The sequence below is a fragment of the Diorhabda sublineata genome, chromosome 6 (assembly GCF_026230105.1).
Source record: "Diorhabda sublineata isolate icDioSubl1.1 chromosome 6, icDioSubl1.1, whole genome shotgun sequence".
NCBI classification, from domain to species: Eukaryota; Metazoa; Arthropoda; class Insecta; order Coleoptera; family Chrysomelidae; genus Diorhabda; species Diorhabda sublineata.
Genome location: NC_079479.1, coordinates 22,459,549 through 22,475,716, shown reverse-complemented (window position 1 = coordinate 22,475,716; position 16,168 = coordinate 22,459,549). Strand labels below are relative to the sequence as shown.

The following is a 16,168-nucleotide window of genomic DNA, read 5'->3' as shown; positions in this document are numbered from 1 at the left end:
ACCGACGAGCCGTACTCAAAGAAATGAGGACAACACCCGAAAATTACTACTGATATACATGGTAGTAATCGAGCCGACAGAGGAACAAGCATACAAGAAGCTGAGATACCTATGCCACGCCAAAATAAGTGTGGTAGAACAAAAAAGGCATGACGGACCTTTACAATGTTACAGATGCGGAGGATTCCACTACGGACAAAGCACGTTCAATTTGGACTTGCTCTGCGTGAGATGCGCGGGAGCTCACAGAGCGGCGGACTGCACACAAAACAGGACAAAAAAACCAAACTCTAGGAACTGTGGAGGAGAGCACCCTGCCAACTACTGGTGGTGCCCGAAATACCCAAAGAAGACGGAAAACAAACCCACTACGAACACCACTCAAGCAGGGGGCAGCTACATACCAGCTGCTAAGAAACCAACAGGACAAGGAACGCCCCAGCTACTGAGTGTGCTGCAGAACATGCAGACATTCATAGCAATACTCATCGGTAAAGTGAAACGGAGGACAACAAGATCATTAGGTTAAGTTAGGTTACTTTTGAAAAACACAAAAAACAAAAAAAAATATTTTACGAGATTCTAGGTTCTCCGAGGTAACCCCCGGGCACGGTAACTCCGCATTTCATAAGTAAGTTCAGAGTTATACATCGGGGACAGCTATAGAGAAGGAGAGGGTTGGAAAAGGTTTACTCGAGGCAGCGAAACACACACACACATTAAGACGTCCAGAACAAGAAGCCAAGAGTGTATAGCCAACTCCTATAGAAAAGGAGAGGAATGAGTCTACGCGCGAAACTGCGACGCGAATGAGGACCTATCGAAAATACAAGGGTTTGGTGGAATGTTCTTTTTCGCACCCACCCGTGGATTTATCCGGGGGTGGATGCTTACAGGGATTTCAAACGCGTACGTGTGTGTGTAAAAGGGAAATCGTTCCGTCGTCCTCATGGAAACAAAAAGCCAACCAAGGAATATCGTTGTAGGTAATCCCAATCGGAATCCGCGCAGATCCAGCGGATTGGTAGTCCGTTAGGATCTCTGCGCCAGTCCGCCTGAATTTAAGTAGGAGAAACCCAGTTTTAAATAGAAGAAATTGTGCTGTTCCACTTTCTTATACTACTTACCTCAAAAGTTTTGTAAGTAAAACTAGCAGCAAATACCCAAGACACCAACTCAACTGGCTTCAGCGTATTCGTCATCTCTATTATTGACCCCTGGAATATTTTATTTTCTTCACTGACGCTGCCCGGAGCAAGTGGAGCATACCGCGATAAAAAACTGGCGCCCAGGTTAGCGTCAAATCGACACGTAGTGACGAAAGAGCGTTATAGTAGTTAGGTCAAGTTTTACTTTTATCTATTATGAATATGGCGAGAAATAAAATAAATATGAATTTAAACATTTTATTAGAAATATTCAACTTTTTTATAACAAGGCAATAAAAACCATACTCCACATATTAATTCGCTTCCTATCATCAATGTGGTTAGGCAACTTAGTACAATTTCTAACCTTAGCACTGGTTGCTGGACTTGCATGTTGTAATATATTGTACCGCATGTCAGTAAGGTCAGAAACAACGAAAAAAACGTTATAAACTCTAAAATAAACACAATTGGCATTAAAAATATAGTAATATTATAATTAAGGGTCATAATAAATTGAACATTAGGGTCAAGTATAATTATGGCTGTTTTCATTACATACATTTCAATCAAATAAATCTCTGCTGAATTTTTATCTAGTAAATAGATAATCAGTTTTTTCCTAGACACCTTTTAAATAAATATATATTCTTACAGCTTTTACTTATTGCAGTTGCAGTATTACCAAAGATGTCTTCAGTATATTTCTATATAACTCCTACATATTAAAGATAATCTCCAATGGAAATGCTGAAGAAATGAATGTTGTTCGATGGGATAGTACAAATAAAATAACAACAACATAATAGAAGAAAGAGTCACAATAATGAAGATCATAAAGGATACCAAAGGGGAATTAAAAACAATTCTTAAAATAGAGAATTACTGATATATCTATGATAAATAGATACAGAATGGTAAAAGACTAGGATATTTAATAGAGATGCTATTTATAGTTTACATAGAAAGTAAACAGACATTAAGGAGATCTAAAAAGATTAAGGATATAGTGAGACAATATATTTCACAGATGAACTGGAAATGCTAGAAATAATTCTGATTTATAATATAATTATATCTATCTAAGAACTCATATTGAAAGAGAAGATGTAGTGAAACGGTAATGTGATAGAGAAGAAAAAAAGAAAATTAAACGATAATAAAATGATCTTAAATGGTAAACTGTAAAAGTAAAATCGACAACCACATAATTCGACAGAAACAATTAAAAACGAGTTTTTAACTCTATTCCTATCAAGATTTCTCTAATCTTATTCGGTCAAATGAAGATTATTTGTAAAAGCTTAAAACACAGAATGGAAAAAATGCAAAAAAATTACATTATTTAAAATAAAAATTTTAAAATGAATATTTTATTATTGAACGAAGTTTTCACATATGGTTGTTCATTTTGTACATTTTCTATATTTGTCTACTGTTATACGTTGGGCCCTATCTTGTTCCGACCAATTTTCTAAGATCATGGTTCCACCTTAAGTTAGGTATTCTTCTAGATCTGTTTCTTGGATACTAATGCGTGATTCGTGTGGTTCATCTATTGTCAGTTCTTCTCGTCAAGTGTCCTGCCCATTCCCACTAAAGAGCATGCCTTACTCCATAGTTTCATGTATTACCTGAAGTTTTCGTTTTTCGTATCCATGTCTTACGACGGATAGTACGCATTGGTCAAACGTTCTTTTCTTCTTGGTGTAGATTAGCGTTTAATTATGATCTTGCTTCTTCCATTTATTTGTTGCTGTAATTCCTTAGGATGATTGGCGATCAGTATTTTATCGTTAGCGAACATTATGTGGTTAATGATCTATACAACGAGCAGGATGAGAATTTATAAAACAAATAAAAAAAATAATAAGGATGACTGACATGAAAACGGTAACAATAATTAAGGGAGCTACGAGGGTTCGATGAACAGTTTCTGACCTAAGAAACGGTGTTTGTACACAGAATCTATTTCCTCTTCCAATTTCTTTGGTGTATTGCATTTAGAAACAAATATTTAATGACAGATCGATACTCAATTTTTCCATTTTCAGAAAAATAGTTCAGAAACTAAGCGTCCAATTGGTAAAAATTGAGCATCATCTGTGTTGATATCGACACTTTTAGAATAATATTTACGTTTTTACTTTTACTCGTTTTCTTTCATTGTTTTTCCACGTAAAAAATGTTGACTTTACATTGGATATTCTTATTTTTTCATATTTACGCATAAAGGAAAACAGTTTTCTTTATATATGAATACTAGAACTAACCCATATGTCAAATTTATGTGAAATTTTTACATATGACGTCTGAAACATGGCGTAAACTAATAATATAATCATAGCAAAACTATTGTCAATCTCTGAAATATCACTCTTCTGCTAAGCCGCCTACCTATCCTATACCCTAAATAAGCGTTTATGTATGCAATCTTGAACAATTTCCTTCTACAAACATCACTTTAGGAATAAAATATCTACGTCTATAGACAGTTAAAATATGAAAACATTCGTAATCTATAGGCATATCACTTCTTTTAATTTGATATTTTTATTGAGTTCATACTTCAAGTATTTTCGTATGAATATATTGAATGTACATTTATTTTTTCACCTAACTAACCTACTTATATCTTCTTGGTGATCTAACCACTGTCATTTCACGATATTTTGCAATTTGATCAATTTCATTTTTTTTGAACCTCTTCGTTAGAAGAAAAACAAAGAATACAATTCTTTTCTCCACCATAAATATTTGCCGGTAAATTATGTAAAATAAATGAATATTAATGTTTTTCCATTAACTGTTAAAGAACGCTTCCAAATTTTTCCATAATTACACTAGAATTCACAATAATTCACGTTGCAACTAAACTTTTAAGAATACACAACTTGGGTCTTATTTCTAAATGGAAAAACCTAAAATCGTATTTTCTATGAAATTTGTTGGGATAAAATAAAACACAATTCCTAAATTTTATTGGCAAAAATAGTACTTACTGAAAAAGTTGTATGATACGGCTATGAAATATTTTGTACCCAGAGATTTTGGTCTATCTAACATTATTTTATTGTTCTATACAGCTTATGGTTACAAAAGATGAATAAAAGACCGAAAACTTATATAGGTCCCATACAATTGTATCAATTAAACTGTACCAAGTTTTTCTTAGAAATTAGGATTTATTACTCTCTTGTCAATGAAAATAGACTATAGTTTGGAAATTACAGTGATATAAAAAATCGTTATATACTCACTCTTATGAGAATATTTAAATCTTTGGAACAAAACTAATTTCATCAATTCACAAACGTGCCTCGTTAAACAGACAACTGCATCTTGATCTAAATTCGGAGTATCTTTTTTATCACTAAGATATTTGGCAACTAACATGGACATTTCGCTAACTGCAAACACTGGATAGTAGTGAGCGTTGATAAATATTAAACATTCGAATAATAGCTCTGGATCAAATTTCATAATTTTCACAATATTTTCTATTTATCGCTCAAATTTAATTTTCAACGAAACTTTAAAAGATAATAAAACACAGCTTTGTTTATTCTGTATATTTTTAGAATGCTATTTGGCAACGGTGAACGCTTTCAATTCGAGCTCACACAATTCGTTGACTAGTGGTAGAGATGTGACCGTATTTAGTTGACGGTTTTTATTGGAACTCAATAAAGTTTGATGTTTGAACCAAATGACATATAGCTTTAATACATAACAGTGAATAGTTCCAATATTATTTTAATCGTAACCTATATTTTATTATGAATGAATTATTATTGAATATTTTTTATACTGACACACTGTTCATACTACCACTACAGTTTACCGTAATTTTTTATTTTATACAGGGTGTGTATAAAAAGTGTTCAAATTTTAACCTCATAAATATCTAATTAAGCTTTGACACTTAAAAAAGTTTTCAACATAGATTCAAATACGTCGCTTAAAGCAACCGAACAGAAACCATTTTCATATCTTGCTTAAAAAAATAATGTATAAGGTTCTGCAACCGTCAAATTTTTTAAAAAAGAATTAATAACTCAAAAAGTATGCATTTTTCGAAAAAAGTTTTCAGACAAAAGTATACTAAAGTTTTACTCAGATTCCAAAAATGTTTTAATATTCAGGGTGTTCCGTTTAAAATAATAAAGTTATAGTCGACTTTATTTCACGATGTATCCGAAATTCTTGGAAATGTGGAAATTTGACTTATTTTTCTTTATTGCAGGTAAATTTGATAGTGCCGGCATAGCTACAGGTACTTTAGATGTTAGTATTGGCAAGATAGAATCGATACGATTAAATGTACACTCCGAAAGTGATAATTGGGCCATATTAAGTGAGGTAAGATACTGATTTAGATATAATAAATTATTTTTTTTTCTGCGTAAATATTTACAGGATGAGTATATTTCTTCCAATTTAAATTACCACCATAATTGTCTTTTTTCTGATGTGCAATTTCACCAAACACTGTATATAAATGACTATTTATTTTAAGTTGACTAATAATCCTCACAAGCTCACGCTCAAGAAGAGGTTTTTTGTTGAATGAGTAGGTAGAGAATGATTCGTTGAGTGTGACCTGACACCTTGTGATTTCCTACTGTGGTGTTTTCCTAGAGAACGCGTTACTGCAAGAGGACCACGCTCCCTTCCCAACTTCCCGAACTGCAATTGTAAAAAAAATTGAAACTCTTCGCGGTCAGCTTGATATGCTTCGCCGGTCTGCCTCTGTTGAGAAATGTTGCCGTAAATACATTGATCAAGATGGGCATCAATTTGAACATTTACAATAACCCTTTTACGAATCACCTTTATAATTTCTTCTTTTAAATTCATTTTGATACAGCATCTTTTTTATCTTAATGTAAATTTGTTGCTTAATTATTATCTAGTTTTCAAGTTAGTTGTAACAAAAATTTTCAATGAATATCTGCATATATAGTGAGTCAAAAAGTAGAATTATTATTTTATTATTTTTTCAAACGGTTTCATTGATATTTTATTCTTTCAAAAACTTATATTTGATATAGTTTTCATCAAAGCGACATTTCTTCCAATGTTATTACTTAATAAAAATGAACCATAGCAATATTTAAATGGAATAATATTGAAATAAATATCTATCTACAACGTGTGTGTAACTTTGTATTTGGTTTTCAAATTAATTTACTACATTTCTCAAACTGTTTACGTAAATATTATTAGAAACTCCTCCAATCTTGTCTATTATTCCAATTGATGTTGTTTTTTGTATATCTGTTTTTTATATAGCCCCACAACACAAAATCCTTCCGTTTGGTGCCATGCCTGTAATCAAGCGTGGGCTATTTCCATGAAAATTTGGTTGAAATGGTCTCTATATGTCGCTATTCGGAATAGTTGTTCTACTCCCAGTCCGGTCCAATTTCTTATATTTCGTAGCTACGATAGCTTTTTGCGATCTATCCATTTCCTGTCCTCAACCTTTCCCTGAAGGATCAGGTGAGGGACGTGATATTTGATACCTCGATTTATATGCCCGAAATAAATTACATTTCTGGTTTTCATGAAATTTAGGAGTTCTGGATTTTTATTCAGCTGTTTGAGGTCTTTTTCATTACTGGTATGTGCAGTCTACGGGATCTTGAGGAGGTTTCTATAGTGAGAGTTTTCAATCTTCGCTCTTTTCTGTTTATTCTACCTGCATCCATCCATTTTTTTTTCTTGACTTTTATATTAATACCCATCTTTGCCCAGCGGCATTTGCAAATTTGTTTTCTGCAAGGAGGTCAGTACCACCTGTGTACTTACGTTGTTTATTATTTCGCCTCCTATTTCTACTCCCTCTGTCTTACCATATAAAGCCTCGCGAAATATGTTCTCTGGATAAAGCTTGAACAAAGGGATGATAAAAGACATCCCTTCATCACTCCGCTTTTATTGGTATTCCAATTGTAACACTGTTTGATTACTACTGTTTGACGATTATACAAAATTAACAACCGAATATTTAACTAAGTATCGTCCGATCACATTTTATCGTTAAAAAACTTTCGGCTGGGAAAACGAAACAGATTTTAACAAGCGAGAAAATTCGGTTTGTTTTGAGTTGTCGTCTGCAAAAGCCTGCTACGGCGAAGCCATTCATCCAGGAGCTTTCGTTATACCAGATGGCTCCATTATTAAGTATTGAACGCTTAGAGTCTCTCGTCCACTGTTTCTTGTCAGTGTTGTGTACTTCCAAGCACTTATTATTATCAGTCATAGGAGCCAGTTACTACATCCTGCAATTCATTAAGAATATATAGATATATGCCAACTTAAACCGTGTGGTACCAAGAATCACGATATACTGAACTCTGTCCAGCTGTTTTGGGTAAAAAGTGACCACTAGACGCTTCACCCATTGTTATAATTGAGGTGTCATCATTGCGTCTGTTGGTATTGGTCTACGGTCACCGATCTACGTGCCGTAAGGCCCATGATATCGGACCTGTAGAGCAGCGGCGTCTTTGCCTGGGTAAGTCGTCAGTATAGGTCTTGCTGTCTTGCTCAGATTAGCAATTAAGTTTTTGCTATAGAGTTGGGAACAAAAGTTTGTACAGTGGGCAACCTCTGGTCGTCATCGTTTCGACAACTCCGCTATTTAGTTGGGAGGATACATGATATTGAGAGAGCAAAGGCCCTATTGATCTAATTATTGCCAAGTCTCTTAAGTACCAGACAGATTACTTCAAAGAAAATTTTGTTGAATGTTTATTTCATTACATACATAGTGCAGTTCATGAGTTCTTAACCGCACATAGAAAGAAAAGTCACAAATGTAAAGAAATGTTATTATTTTTTAATATATTCTCCCCGTATTTTCACACACTTTTCAAAACGTCCCACTAAAGCTTCTATAACGCTAGAATAATATGATGTATCTTTAGAATCCAAATGCTTGTACACCGCTTGTTCAATTTCATCGTCGCCGTTTAATCTTTTGTCCTTTAAGTCGGCCTTCAACTTTACGAACAAAAAATAGTTGTGCAGGGTCAGATCAGAGTTATCTGGTCAATCTCTATGAAGCGACATTCGTGAACAGTAGCCTCGGAAGAATTGTGAACTGGAGCATTGAGACTTGCCACTGTCGCGTGGATAAAGATTTTTGCGAACTCACTCTATTTCCTATATGAGGCTAAGAACTGATGGACCGCACTAAGTATTAACGAAAAATGGAGTTCGATATCTTTTGAAAATATAATGAGCCTAAATAACTATATAATAATTATTATGTGAATACCATGACACAAATAAAATTGAGAAATATTATACTTATACTATAGTACTAAGTACAAAAAATAGAATTTAAACCAGTTTATTACAAACATTTATTTTTAGTATTAATCAAAATATATAGGAAGTGTAACAAAAAAAGGTCATTTCAATGAGAGGAGTGGGACTCTTTTTGCTCATCAAGTATTTTTTTGAAGTTTGGTGAATATGTTGTAGCCGCCATATTGATGCAGTTGTCCAAATGTTCATCAGTCAGTCTGTTTATGTATTTGTTTTTTATGAATTTCATATTTGAAACAGATGCTTCACACAAGTATGTTGAACTGAACATAGCTTTTCATCTCAATGCAACTTAAACCATAATTGGATACTTTTCTTTGGGGACTAGAGGCCATACATTTTAAGGCGTAGAGAAGGATTTTAGGAACAGGTTATTCTGAAAATCAACAACTTCTATTTCAACGGCAGCCTGATCTCCACCAAAATGCTTTACAACACAAGCTGAAAAATCTTCTGTATCGATCTCTACAAAGGGAGAGTTGACGAACTGTGCCATAATCAATATGTTTTTAAAATCTTGGAATCGTTGATTAAATTGTTGTCTTAAGTCTGATAGAATTTCCACTTATTCTTGTTTATTGTTGGGGTGTTGTGGAGGATTTTGTTTGTCAGCGATCTGTTTCAGACTAGGAAAGTGCTTGTATTCAAACTGGGTTATATTCTTTTCCCACATCTCGAGCTTTTATCAGAATGATGTTACATATGAAATCATTTCACCGATGTTATCTTTGCCCTGCCATCCAACTTTTCAGTAAGAAAGGAAAAATCTTGAAGTCATGTGGGATCTTCCAGTTCGGTGAGATGCTCACCCCGATCTTTCAAGGAAAAACAACTACAACGATTAAAATCAGTTTTAAGCTGTGAAACTAAATCAGAACTCATAGCTCCAGCTCTTCGTATCATTGTATTAGCAGAAAGCTGAACGGATTGTATCTGCAGCTTCTAAAAATGCAGTTCTAATCAACTGACCATCTTTGTACGGTTTCCTATGTTGAGTGATAACCTTGGAAACCCGAAATGACGCCTCGGTAGTTGTCTTGTTCTTGTCTAGTGTTTCAAAAAAAGTTGACTTTTCTGCATTTAGCTGAGATTTTAACTACATCACCTTCTCTTTTCTCAGAGCTGAATTCAGCAGATAATCTTTTTCAATTTCACTGTGATCTGTCTTGAATTGACGCTCAACATTTCCTTTCTTTCCAACAGAGACACTCACAGTTTTCGGCTTTTTGCTTGAACTAGTAAAAACAAACAAGAGCTTAAACATGTACACGTGAATTAAACACATACGGCCCAGACATAACCTTACTTTGGCTACATGCGTGACAATAACAGTATGCGAAACAAAAACTTGCAATTCCGGCAATGACTAATCGGTTGCAGCACCCCCAGTCACTCAGTGTTGCTAACCGCGAGCTACCCAAAATCACCTCGCGAGCCAGTGGTGGCTCCCGATTGACTGTTTGGCGACAACTGCTCTAAAGGCATTACAGAAGCTCTAACAAATCAAGATGTTGACAAACCATATTTAGGAATACAATGAAGCTAAAGTTAGAGCTATAAAGAATCTCCAGAATTGCCAACCGGTAGAGGAGTACGACAACGTGACGTCATACCTTCCTAACTGGTGGTGATACAAAATTCTATACATAGATGGAGAATATCTTTACCACCTAACTACGTAAAGCGCCCTCAACCTTATTTACCAGGTGGTGTAGGGCCAAATGTGTGCATTTGCCAGTCTCGTAGACATATACTAATTCTTGACATTAGCTAGCAACATAAAATATACAGGGTATCGCGTTATAAAAGGAATGAGCCACCCTGTAGAAACCAGCATATTTTCAAAACCAGTTTCATTCCCGATAATTGTTATTAATATTTTTTTTTTATTTCAGATTCATCTCCAAGACGAATCAAGATTGAGGTGACAGACTAGTCCTATTCAAACATATTCAATATTTTTGCAATGATGAATTTTGGATTCAAAATCCTTTGTCTGTGATATTTTTACTACAAGTTAACTATCAAGAAATGATTATATATATGTTAAAGTGAGCTACTTTATCCAGAAACTACGTACTGATTTCAAAACGACTGAGAATGTTTGGAATTGAATACTACGTTTGTTCATATACTTGAAATTATTGGATTTCTTTGTTTATATTTTTTTCATATTTGCATTTAGCTGTCATAAAACATACGATTGTTTTCATTTAAACATGTTTTTGGAATAAGTTTTTTTTCTCGAAAGACAACCAATTGAGAGTTACATGTACGGGGATATATTGAAAAATTCTCAGCCTCCTATATAACCAAAAAAAATTTCAATGTCAAAATATTTTATTACTCAACATCTCCCCTCAATTGGATACATTTATTACAGCGAACCTGCAACGTCTCTAGACCTTTCAAAAAAATGTTTCTGATCCAAATCGGCGATGACACCTGTTTATACACTCTCCATCGATAGATATACATGACTTCATTAAACCCCAACTAAAGGAAAAATACGGAAAATGGATATGGCAGACTAAATAGAATACTGTGGGATGGTCAGAAAACTATGGATCTATACTGCAATGATTAGAAGTACGTTGGTATATGGATTGAAAACGTGGAGAATAAAAGAAAAACAAAAAAAATAGAAGCCACGGAAATAGAGGCAGTAAGAAGACCAAATAGAACGTTACGGTTAGATCGAATCAGAAACTAAACAATATAAAAGCGAATTAACCTGGAACAAACAATTATATAATTTATTGAGGAGAAGCAGTTAATTTGGTCCACGATTATCATGAATGCATGGAATAAGAAAATCAATTGGTGTACGAAATCTGAACGATAACAACTGCAGCGACAGGATAGAATAACAGCTAGGCGTCGGACAAGGTCGTAGGAGGTTTTGAACCCGAATTTATATAAAGAAAACAAAAATTTTGATTACTACGCCATTTATAATCATACATACGGCCCTAATTGAAAATAAAACAAAGTGGTAATAAACGTGGTGATACTAGTATTTATACAGTAATTGTTAAGAAAAAAGATTTTGGCTCTGGTGGTTAAATAATTACTCTATTTGGAATACTGGTAAAATTAAAGTTTGTGAGTCTGATAACTAAAGCAAGAAAAAAGATACAATGAACCAAACTACAGAATACAAAACTTGACCTTCAATTGGATTTGTAAACAGAATTACTTCCGAAAAACTAACTGAGGGGTAAAAAAGCGAATTGTATTCTAATGATTATTCTGCCTTCGGGAATGGTTTAGGTCATCAATTTGATGCATTATTCACGTTTATAGCAAACTCATTGTTTATCACATTCCCCTTACTATACTATTGTTTACTTGTGTACGTTAGCTTACCTTTCCTAGACATTCCCAGATCTTTAACTTTACAGTTACCGCGTCTGATTTTTTAACACCATCAGATGCGGGGAGCACAATTGTAAATTAATTTTTTAAAGCTAAAAATGTTATTACGACACTACATTGTATAAAATTTATTTAAAATGTAATTATCCATATTCGAAAAACAATTTTTAAATTAAGAAACATGTTTTTGTATATAACTACTTTGAACCAGGAAAAAAACATTTAAGCAAAGCTTAGCTAGACAGCTGGACAAGGTCATTGACTAGAGTTACTGCAAGATTTTTTCATGGTTTTGTTCTCGTACTTCCACAGTAATAGCAATGTCCAGTGGTTGAGTTACTATTGTTTATGTCTTTTAGAATTTTAGTGAAAATCTTATCCGTTGCTTCATTTGTGGTGATATGTACGAATTTTGAAACCGACGGTCTTATTAGATGTAACGCCTTCTCCTCCAATTTTTTTATACATTATCAAGTTGATGAAGTAGTGTGTTTCATAAGTTCATAACTTCCCCCGTCACATAGAAAGAAATATCATTATTCTTTATTTTCACAAGTTTTCCAGAACGACTAACGAAAGCTTCTATGCCACTACAAAAATATTATGCATCTTTAGAGTCAAAATGCAGCTTTTAAATCTTTCAGCCCTGAACTCGGCCTTCAGCTTTTCGAACAAAAATAAGTCGGACCGGGCCAGATCAAGACTATATGGTGGGTGGAATCCCAAAATAATATAGTCCTAACTTTTTTGGTGTTTTTCGCGACCTTTGCTTTTTTGGCACGGGCTCTACTTTTCTATGTCACTCCATGAAATCTTTTTAAGATATCGGATCATTAAAAGACCATAGTTTCATAACTTATATAATTAATCGGATTATATTTTCTTCGATCTCGTATAGTTTCTAAAAATCGCTCACAACATTCCACTCGACACTGCTGTGCTCAGAAATCGAGACAATTTGCACCACGTCATCCTCTATTGATTCTTGGCTTTATCGAAAGAACATGACAATGACAATGAATCGAAGCAGCAAATTGAAACTTTGTGTAAAGCTTATTGAGACTTGTCACTGACGCGAACGCATTCTATTTACTATATGAGGCCCAGAACTCATGGAACGCACTTCTATTAATCATATTCCACTGCACTCCAGTATCGTCACACATAGCCAATTTTATTCATTTTTGGGCAATGCGAGATCAAATAGCACTTACCATGGTAAAAACTAAATAAGATTTATTTTCTCATCTACTTTTACCAGTTACAAATTCTGGTGGAAATTGGGTGTCATTTTTACGAATCTTGCCTATAATAGTTAACTCTGCTTCTAGGACTTCGATGCTTAATAGAATGCTTGTAAAATCATTGTCGTTGTAATATTTCTGCCCGTGCCTTCAATATGTTTCACCATTCTTTTAACCACATTCGCACCAGTCAACTTTAATTTTTAACTCTCCCTCGGGCTCTTAAGCACAATACATTTCTATATTAAGAATATTTTTTGTGTTAACTGGTGCGAAAAGAGCATTTGCCACTAAATGCATCTCGTCGCATATACTAGCAAATACTGTGAGGGTGGATCATTTTTCAGGAAATTCTGGATACAAATTTCGATAAGGTCTCTTATTGGAGTTAATTTAGTAAATTATTTTCATTTATTTCTAATTGTAATATTATCAAATCTAATACATTTCATTAGAAAAAGAAAACGAGATGCATAAATGGTCAAAAATATTTTGGCGTTGATATTTTTAAATTTATGCGAGCTATAGAATACCTATTAGCTCTTCCACATCCTCATCATCTGTTACTTCACAATCTCTGAGATGCGTATATAGGCATCTAACACTATTGATATTGGTAGACCGTGTTAATGAATCTATTATTTGTAACAGGGTACCCTGTTACCCACTATAGTATCGTACGAAGTATGTAACTGGGGTATCATTTTTAGCCACTTCGAAACCGTTGTCTGAATCTAGTTCTTGCTCTGAAGAAGAACTGTACTCTGAAGACGGGTTCTCAATATCTGTAACGTGATTAAATACTTTTATCTAGGTACGCTTCATCAATAGAAAAATTTTTCTGATTTTCAATTTCGTTTAACCATTCTAGTACCACCTACTCAAATTTTGGATCGCTCTCCCTTATTCCTATTTTTTCAGACATTATAGATCATAAATAATACCTAAAATAAATCCAACTAGCATAATTTGAAAATTAATAGTGACGCTATTGAACGATAGTGAGAAAATCAACCTCAAGAACAAAATTTTCCATAAACAGGGGCGGTAACGTATTGAAACAAAAGAAAATATGTTGCATTTTCGTGCGTCGACTGCAGGGTTAAAGTATATATGACATTCCAGCTGAGTGCTTCGATGGTTGCTTGACTATTCACATACTTCAACTTGTCTACAATTAGTGCATTCCAATAAGTGATCACAACACCTGAAATTCTCTTTTGGTTGTTCAACATCGCAACTACAATCATTGTGGTCGCGGCGAAAACGTCACTAATGACATCATGACTAATGCTATCCATGTTAAGAGGTGGGTCGAAAGGAGCGAAATTTTCGAAACTCAAAGCAACAAAGATTGCATCCATGAGAATCTACCTCATTATTTGATGTGGCAAGGGATACTAGAAATAGTTTTGATGCAGCACCAAATAACTTACTATCACCGCAGAAGACATTTTGATTTTACTCACTTACTAAGTGGAACGGGAAAGACCGTGGTCGTGAACCTTTTTATCGGAAGTACTTAGTGGAATGCATCAAATAATGAATATATGTCTCCACCATCTTATTCTGAATAATAAATATCTTGACTTAGGTATACCAGAACTTTATAGAAATAAAAGTATTATAAGACCACTTTATGGGTGCATTTTAAAATAGAATAGTTACTTTGGTAAGCAATTATTAGTGGAGAAACAACGAAGTTATATTATTGAATGAATTTTTCTTAAACACTTGTTAAATGTGATATGTGAACTATTCATATACAGGGTTAATTATTATTACTTTATCCTATTAGTATTGGAATATTTTCAAAGAGATATTATTTACAAAATACGAGTATGTTTTGCTGAAATTATCCAAAGTATATTATTTTATGATCAAGATACAATCTTTCTATATTACACATTGGAAACATTTATGTTATCATTACATTGTTGCCAGTTTTTGACATTCTAGTAGTGATTCTCGTTTATTATAATTTTTTACGCTTCTACTAATTCTAGGATTTGTTTTTTTTTCAAAAAATTAATAACATATATGTATAACTGCATATAGGAATGTATTTAAATATCCAAAATTGTTCTTAGTTTATTATAATGGGCATTTTTATTTATTTGTATACTAATATTTTATATTTGTTTTTCAGTTATTTACAACTTTATATCATTTATTGTTTTTATTAAATTCAATAAAATATATTTACTGTACACTATATTAATTCATATCCTTTTATATACGAGGGTTGGTACTTAAGTATATATATATATATATATATATATATATATATATATATATATATATATATATATATATATATATATATATATATATATATATTGTTATGGTATGAATATATTCAAAATAAATTATTAAATAATAATAAGATATAAATAAAGCAATAAGTTCAGTTCTGTTATTCGGTTATTTAGAGCAGTTTATCACAATAAAATAAATAACATTCTTTATATTAAGTTTTGGCCAACACTATATTCTAAATTATTATTTAATTTTGACAAATCCTGTATAATCAAAGAATTTAATCCATAAATTGACAGATAAAAACAGGAGCACCAACTTCAAAAATTTGTGTGACATACCAACATAAATTTTAAGGTTATAAATGATAAAATATAAAAATTTTGACAACTGCAATGATAAAATTAATAACATAGGAATGAAATAAATACAACAAAGAAATTATAGAATATTATTTGAATAAAGTCACAATAATTTAAAAATTTAGAAATGACAATTTAGTAACTAACTTTTAAAATAAATATCATTGGTTAAAAGAAAAAAAAAATCAACGAGAAAAAAAATTTTTTTTTGGCAAGAGAAAAAAGAGTAAAATAATTTTAATTGAAATTTAAAAAAATTAAAATCTTGATAAAAAAGGCATAAAATATTCAAAGGATTGATAATTAATAATTGTATAAGTGTAGTATTAAGAAATTAGTGAAAACAATTAAATAAAGTGAAATAAGTGAGAATACTCACAAAGGGACAATTCCCAAGATAAAGAAGTTGTGAAAAGGAAAAGAACAGGAGTGGAAC

General features: G+C 32.9%; 2 protein-coding genes across 2 annotated transcripts in view; one reads left to right on the top strand and one right to left on the bottom strand.

The window, feature by feature from the left end:
- The window catches only part of LOC130445512 (alpha-1,3-mannosyl-glycoprotein 4-beta-N-acetylglucosaminyltransferase B), a 64,022-nt gene extending 48,701 nt beyond the window's left edge, over positions 1-15,321 (top strand). Inside the window, exons 11-12 of the mRNA XM_056781168.1 lie at positions 5,395-5,510; positions 10,385-15,321. Of these exons, the coding sequence (XP_056637146.1) occupies positions 5,395-5,510; positions 10,385-10,417 (149 nt within the window). The 3' untranslated portion in view covers positions 10,418-15,321. The remainder of the gene's footprint in view (positions 1-5,394; positions 5,511-10,384) is intronic.
- LOC130445514 (uncharacterized) lies at positions 1,393-4,760 on the bottom strand. Its single transcript, XM_056781169.1, has 2 exons — positions 4,409-4,760; positions 1,393-1,603 (listed from the first exon to the last, which is right to left on the bottom strand). The coding sequence occupies exons 1-2, from the start codon at positions 4,629-4,631 to the stop codon at positions 1,410-1,412; spliced, it is 417 nt and encodes a 138-aa protein (XP_056637147.1). The 5' UTR covers positions 4,632-4,760; the 3' UTR covers positions 1,393-1,409.
- Positions 15,322-16,168: the final 847 nt, after the last annotated feature.

Excerpts from the sequence above, each read along its gene's own strand:
- LOC130445514 (XM_056781169.1), bottom strand. The coding sequence starts at position 4,631 with ATGAAATTTGATCCAGAGCTATTATTCGAATGTTTAATATTTATCAAC. Across the intron at positions 1,604-4,408 it reads ATTTAAATATTCTCATAAGA|AGTTTATAACGTTTTTTTCG; the intron begins GTGAGTATATAA and ends TGTTTATTTTAG.